Genomic DNA, 7,500 nt, shown 5'->3' with positions numbered 1-7,500 from the left:
AGAGCAGATACTGGTCCGTGTGTGTAGGTTTCCTATATACTTCTATTTGGAGTTTCCCGTCCTCTCCTCTGATCGTGGAACAATCAAGAAAGGCCAAGCGATTCTCGTTAGCGTCTTCTCTTGTAAACCTGATATGTGGGTCCACAGCATTGATGTGATCAGAGAAGGTTTCCAGCTCTTGTTTCTTGATTGTTACAAACGTATCATCGACATAGCGAAGCCACAGTTTTGGGGCTATGCCTGAGAATGATGCGGGTTGTTAAAGCTCTAATGCGGGTCGTTAAAGCTCTAATGAGGGTCGTTAAAGCTCTAATGAGGGTCGTTAAAGCTCTAATGCGGGTCGTTAAAGCTCTAATGTGGGTCGTTAAAGCTCTAATGCGGGTTGTTAAAGCTCTAATGAGGGTCGTTAAAGCTCTAATGAGGGTCGTTAAAGCTCTAATGAGGGTCGTTAAAGCTCTAATGCGGGTCGTTAAAGCTCTAATGTGGGTCGTTAAAGCTCTAATGCGGGTTGTTAAAGCTCTAATGCGGGTCGTTAAAGCTCTAATGCGGGGGATTAAAGCTCTAATGCGGGTCGTTAAAGCTCTAATGAGGGTCGTTAAAGCTCTAATGCGGGTCGTTAAAGCTCTAATGTGGGTCGTTAAAGCTCTAATGCGGGGGATTAAAGCTCTAATGCGGGTCGTTAAAGCTCTAATGCGGGTTGTTAAAGCTCTAATGAGGGTCGTTAAAGCTCTAATGCGGGTTGTTAAAGCTCTAATGAGGGTCGTTAAAGCTCTAATGAGGGTCGTTAAAGCTCTAATGCGGGGGATTAAAGCTCTAATGCAGGTCGTTAAAGCTCTAATGCGGGTTGTTAAAGCTCTAATGAGGGTCGTTAAAGCTCTATTGAGGGTCGTTAAAGCTCTAATGCGGGTCGTTAAAGCTCTAATGCGGGTTGTTAAAGCTCTAATGAGGGTCGTTAAAGCTCTAATGCGGGTTGTTAAAGCTCTAATGCGGGTCGTTAAAGCTCTAATGCGGGGGATTAAAGCTCTAATGCGGGGGATTAAAGCTCTAATGCGGGTTTTTAAAGCTCTAGTGTGGGTGATTAAAGCTCTAATGCGGGGGATTAAAGCTCTAATGCGGGGGATTAAAGCTCTAATGCGGGGGATTAAAGCTCTAATGCGGGGGATTAAAGCTCTAATGCGGGGGATTAAAGATCTAATGCGGGGGATTAAAGCTCTAATGCGGGGGATTAAAGATCTAATGCGGGGGATTAAAGCTCTAATGCGGGGGATTAAAGCTCTAATGCGGTACCTGCTGTACATCTTTACTGTTGATGTTGGACGACATCACGACCATCAGAGGCAAGTGAACATGTGACTCTGCAAACAGCTCCGCCCCTGCAACACAAACACATGAGGACTTTAAGGACTGTGATCGACCAATCAGAGCCACCGCAAATAATCACACGACTCCTGAATTCTGAGGAGGCAAGTACAACCAGACGACACAGCTGTTACCATAGCAACCAGATGACTCAGCTGTTACCATAGCACCATAGCAACCAGACGACACAGCTGTTACCATAACAACCAGACGACACAGCTGTTACCATAACAACCAGACGACACAGCTGTTACCATAGCACCATAGCAACCAGACGACACAGCTGTTACCATAGCAACCAGATGACTCAGCTGTTACCATAGCACCATAGCAACCAGACGACACAGCTGTTACCATAACAACCAGACGACACAGCTGTTACCATAACAACCAGACGACACAGCTGTTACCATAGCACCATAGCAACCAGACGACACAGCTGTTACCATAGCACCATAGCAACCAGACGACACAGCTGTTACCATAGCACCATAGCAACCAGACGACACAGCTGTTACCATAGCAACCAGACTGTAAACAAGAGCCAAACTCCACATAAATGACAACAGTTCTGATCTGACACAATAAGACCATAAAACACCTTTATGTAGTTCAACCATGTGTCGCACACTGATGACATCACACTGATGACATCACACTGATGACATCACACTGATGAAATCACACTGATGACATCACAGAGGGTTCTCCAATTAGTTTAAAGTTCACATTTAATTTTCCTCTCAGTTTTTAATGCTCCTGGACGACTTTAAATGTGGAGATCAAGTCATTAACTGCAGCGGTTAAAGAAGCACAGACCTCACTCATCCAAGAGTCATTGTCAATCTGTGAATCAAGAACTCAGATATTTATCCTACTCTGAGTAGGCCCCGCCCACTGGGCGGAAACTAACCCTCTTTGTTTCCTATCAGCCCTTTAATGGGCCATCAGCCTCCTATTGTCCCTGTCTCACTCTCCCTCCTGAGGACGGAGGACGCTCCAGTGAGGAGAAGATTCTGAGCAGGAGAAAAGATGATTTGAAAGAGTTAAAGAGACAAACTGTGTTCAAAGAGAGAGAATCCTCTTTAAATAGAAACAATGGTTTAAGATTCAAACTTCCTGTTGTTTATACTGGAAGTTTGAAACCTGGAGATGTCGACGCCCACAGCGTTCTGATGTCATCAGTTACAAGAGAGGAGAGAGTGACAGGGACTATAGGAGGCTGATGGCACATTACAGGGCTGACAGGAAACAAAGAGGGTTATTCACCGCCCAGTGAGCGGGGCCTACTCAGAGTAAGATAAATACATGACTTCCTGGTCTTGATTCACAGATTGAAAATGTTGAAACTTTTAGTTTTTCCTAAAAACTGAGTCCAGATGAAAACAACTGAATCTTTTTCTACTTTGTAGATATAAATATTGTTTTGTTCATAACTCAGGTCTAAAACCACAAGAAAAAACACTTTTCTGTCCAGAAGTACTGTTAAAGTACTTTTACTCTTGTAGGATCTGATGACGGGGGAATCACAGGTGCAACATTTACAGAAGATTTTACTGTTTGAAATCTGAAACAAAATGATGACTCACTTTATCGTTCGAGAACAAAGAAGCAGAAACAGTTACACATTTACTACACATTTACTACACATTCACTACACATTCACTACACATTCACTACACATTCACTACACATTTACTACACATTTACTACACATTCACTACACATTCACTACACATTCACTACACATTCACTACACATTCACTACACATTTACTACACATTCACTACACATTTACCACACATTCACTACACATTTACTACACATTCACTACACATTCACTACACATTTACCACACATTCACTACACATTTACCACACATTCACTACACATTTACTACACATTCACTACACATTTACTACACATTTACTACACATTCACTACACATTCACTACACATTTACCACACATTGACTACACATTTACTACACATTCACTACACATTCACTACACATTCACTACACATTCACTACACATTTACTACACATTTACTACACATTTACCACACATTTACCACACATTCACTACACATTTACCACACATTCACTACACATTTACCACACATTCACTACACATTCACTACACATTTACTACACATTCACTACACATTTACCACACATTCACTACACATTTACTACACATTCACTACACATTCACTACACATTCACTACACATTTACTACACATTTACTACACATTTACCACACATTTACCACACATTCACTACACATTTACCACACATTTACCACACATTTACTACACATTCACCACACATTCACTACACATTTACCACACATTCACTACACATTTACCACACATTTACCACACATTTACTACACATTCACCACACATTCACTACACATTCACTACACATTCACTACACATTTACTACACATTCACTACACATTCACTACACATTTACCACACATTTACCACACATTTACTACACATTCACCACACATTCACTACACATTCACTACACATTCACTACACATTCACTACACATTTACTACACATTTACTACACATTCACTACACATTTACTACACATTTACTACACATTCACTACACATTCACTACACATTTACTACACATTTACTACACATTCACTACACATTTACTACACATTTACTACACATTCACTACACATTCACTACACATTCACTACACATTTACTACACATTCACTACACATTTACTACACATTCACTACACATTCACTACACAAACACCGACAAAGAAAGTAAAAATAGCACAAGAGCAGCTTGAAAAAGACTGAAGCTGGGACTTTCCACATGAGCTTCATTCTGAGAATCTACATCCACTTTAGTCCTGGTTTAGTCCTGGTTTAGTCCTGGTTTAGATCTGGTTTAGTCCTGGTTTAGTCCTGGTTTAGACCTGGTTTAGTCCTGGTTTAGTCCTGGTTTAGTCCTGGTTTAGTCCTGGTTTAGACCTGGTTTAGACCTGGTTTAGACCTGGTTTAGACCTGGTTTAGACCTGGTTTAGTCCTGGTTTAGACCTGGTTTAGTCCTGGTTTAGTCCTGGTTTAGACCTGGTTTAGACCTGGTTTAGACCTGGTTTAGATCTGGTTTAGACCTGGTTTAGACCTGGTTTAGACCTGGTTTAGTCCTGGTTTAGTCCTGGTTTAGACCTGGTTTAGACCTGGTTTAGATCAGGTTTAGACCTGGTTTAGACCTGGTTTAGTCCTGGTTTAGACCTGGTTTAGACCTGGTTTAGTCCTGGTTTAGACCTGGTTTAGACCTGGTTTAGATCTGGTTTAGTCCTGGTTTAGTCCTGGTTTAGTCCTGGTTTAGACCTGGTTTAGTCCTGGTTTAGACCTGGTTTAGACCTGGTTTAGTCCTGGTTTAGTCCTGGTTTAGACCTGGTTTAGACCTGGTTTAGTCCTGGTTTAGTCCTGGTTTAGTCCTGGTTTAGACCTGGTTTAGTCCTGGTTTAGACCTGGTTTAGACCTGGTTTAGTCCTGGTTTAGACCTGGTTTAGACCTGGTTTAGACCTGGTTTAGTCCTGCTTTAGTCCTGGTTTAGACTTGGTTTAGAACTGGTTTAGACCTGGTTTAGTCCTGGTTTAGACCTGGTTTAGACCTGGTTTAGACCTGGTTTAGACCTGGTTTAGTCCTGGTTTAGACCTGGTTTAGATCTGGTTTACTCCTGGTTTACTCCTGGTTTAGACCTGGTTTAGACCTGGTTTAGTCCTGGTTTAGACCTGTTTTAGACCTGGTTTAGACCTGGTTTAGACCTGGTTTAGTCCTGTTTTAGACCTGGTTTAGACCTGGTTTAGTCCTGGTTTAGACCTGGTTTAGACCTGGTTTAGACCTGGTTTAGACCTGGTTTAGACCTGGTTTAGTCCTGGTTTAGTCCTGGTTTAGACCTGGTTTAGTCCTGGTTTAGACCTGGTTTAGACCTGGTTTAGACCTGGTTTAGTCCTGGTTTAGACCTGGTTTAGTCCTGGTTTAGACCTGGTTTAGTCCTGGTTTAGACCTGGTTTAGACCTGGTTTAGTCCTGGTTTAGACCTGGTTTAGACCTGGTTTAGACCTGGTTTAGTCCTGGTTTAGACCTGGTTTAGACCTGGTTTAGACCTGGTTTAGACCTGGTTTAGTCCTGGTTTAGACCTGGTTTAGACCTGGTTTAGACCTGGTTTAGACCTGGTTTAGTCCTGGTTTAGACCTGGTTTAGTCCTGGTTTAGTCCTGGTTTAGTCCTGGTTTAGTGTTGGTTTAGTCCTGGTTTTGACCTGGTTTAGTCCTGGTTTAGTCCTGGTTTAGACCTGGTTTAGTCCTGGTTTAGACCTGGTTTAGTCCTGGTTTAGACCTGGTTTAGACCTGGTTTAGTCCTGGTTTAGACCTGGTTTAGACCTGGTTTAGACCTGGTTTAGTCCTGGTTTAGACCTGGTTTAGTCCTGGTTTAGTCCTGGTTTAGTCCTGGTTTAGTCCTGGTTTAGTGTTGGTTTAGTCCTGGTTTAGTCCTGGTTTTGACCTGGTTTAGTCCTGGTTTAGTCCTGGTTTAGACCTGGTTTAGTCCTGGTTTAGACCTGGTTTAGTCCTGGTTTAGACCTGGTTTAGTCCTGGTTTAGACCTGGTTTAGACCTGGTTTAGTCCTGGTTTAGACCTGGTTTAGACCTGGTTTAGACCTGGTTTAGTCCTGGTTTAGACCTGGTTTAGACCTGGTTTAGTCCTGGTTTAGACCTGGTTTAGACCTGGTTTAGACCTGGTTTAGACCTGGTTTAGTCCTGGTTTAGACCTGGTTTAGACCTGGTTTAGACCTGGTTTAGACCTGGTTTAGTCCTGGTTTAGACCTGGTTTAGTCCTGGTTTAGACCTGGTTTAGTCCTGGTTTAGTCCTGGTTTAGTGTTGGTTTAGTCCTGGTTTTGACCTGGTTTAGTCCTGGTTTAGTCCTGGTTTAGACCTGGTTTAGTCCTGGTTTAGACCTGGTTTAGTCCTGGTTTAGACCTGGTTTAGTCCTGGTTTAGACCTGGTTTAGACCTGGTTTAGTCCTGGTTTAGACCTGGTTTAGACCTGGTTTAGTCCTGGTTTAGTCCTGGTTTAGTCCTGGTTTAGACCTGGTTTAGTCCTGGTTTAGACCTGGTTTAGACCTGGTTTAGTCCTGGTTTAGTCCTGGTTTAGACCTGGTTTAGACCTGGTTTAGACCTGGTTTAGATCTGGTTTAGTCCTGGTTTAGTCCTGGTTTAGACCTGGTTTAGTCCTGGTTTAGACCTGGTTTAGACCTGGTTTAGTCCTGGTTTAGACCTGGTTTAGACCTGGTTTAGACCTGGTTTAGTCCTGCTTTAGTCCTGGTTTAGACTTGGTTTAGAACTGGTTTAGACCTGGTTTAGTCCTGGTTTAGACCTGGTTTAGACCTGGTTTAGACCTGGTTTAGACCTGGTTTAGTCCTGGTTTAGACCTGGTTTAGATCTGGTTTACTCCTGGTTTACTCCTGGTTTAGCCCTGGTTTAGACCTGTTTTAGACCTGGTTTAGACCTGGTTTAGACCTGGTTTAGTCCTGTTTTAGACCTGGTTTAGACCTGGTTTAGTCCTGGTTTAGACCTGGTTTAGACCTGGTTTAGACCTGGTTTAGACCTGGTTTAGACCTGGTTTAGTCCTGGTTTAGTCCTGGTTTAGACCTGGTTTAGTCCTGGTTTAGACCTGGTTTAGACCTGGTTTAGACCTGGTTTAGTCCTGGTTTAGACCTGGTTTAGTCCTGGTTTAGACCTGGTTTAGACCTGGTTTAGTCCTGGTTTAGACCTGGTTTAGACCTGGTTTAGACCTGGTTTAGTCCTGGTTTAGACCTGGTTTAGACCTGGTTTAGACCTGGTTTAGACCTGGTTTAGTCCTGGTTTAGACCTGGTTTAGTCCTGGTTTAGTCCTGGTTTAGTCCTGGTTTAGTGTTGGTTTAGTCCTGGTTTTGACCTGGTTTAGTCCTGGTTTAGTCCTGGTTTAGACCTGGTTTAGTCCTGGTTTAGACCTGGTTTAGTCCTGGTTTAGACCTGGTTTAGTCCTGGTTTAGACCTGGTTTAGACCTGGTTTAGACCTGGTTTAGTCCTGGTTTAGACCTGGTTTAGTCCTGGTTTA

General features: G+C 42.8%; 1 protein-coding gene across 1 annotated transcript in view; it reads right to left on the bottom strand.

Annotated features, from left to right (window-relative positions):
- The window catches only part of lrrk2 (leucine-rich repeat kinase 2), a 200,750-nt gene that overhangs the window by 192,059 nt on the left and 1,191 nt on the right, over nt 1-7,500 (bottom strand). The window contains exon 2 of the mRNA XM_072434807.1: nt 1,288-1,373. Within this exon, the coding sequence (XP_072290908.1) occupies nt 1,288-1,373 (86 nt within the window). The remainder of the gene's footprint in view (nt 1-1,287; nt 1,374-7,500) is intronic.

Source organism: Eucyclogobius newberryi, unplaced genomic scaffold (genome assembly GCF_026437365.1).
Source record: "Eucyclogobius newberryi isolate DKJ021-1_F unplaced genomic scaffold, fEucNew1.0.hap1 SCAF_7, whole genome shotgun sequence".
Taxonomy (NCBI): Eukaryota; Metazoa; Chordata; class Actinopteri; order Gobiiformes; family Gobiidae; genus Eucyclogobius; species Eucyclogobius newberryi.
This window is presented reverse-complemented; position numbering and strand designations above follow the sequence as displayed.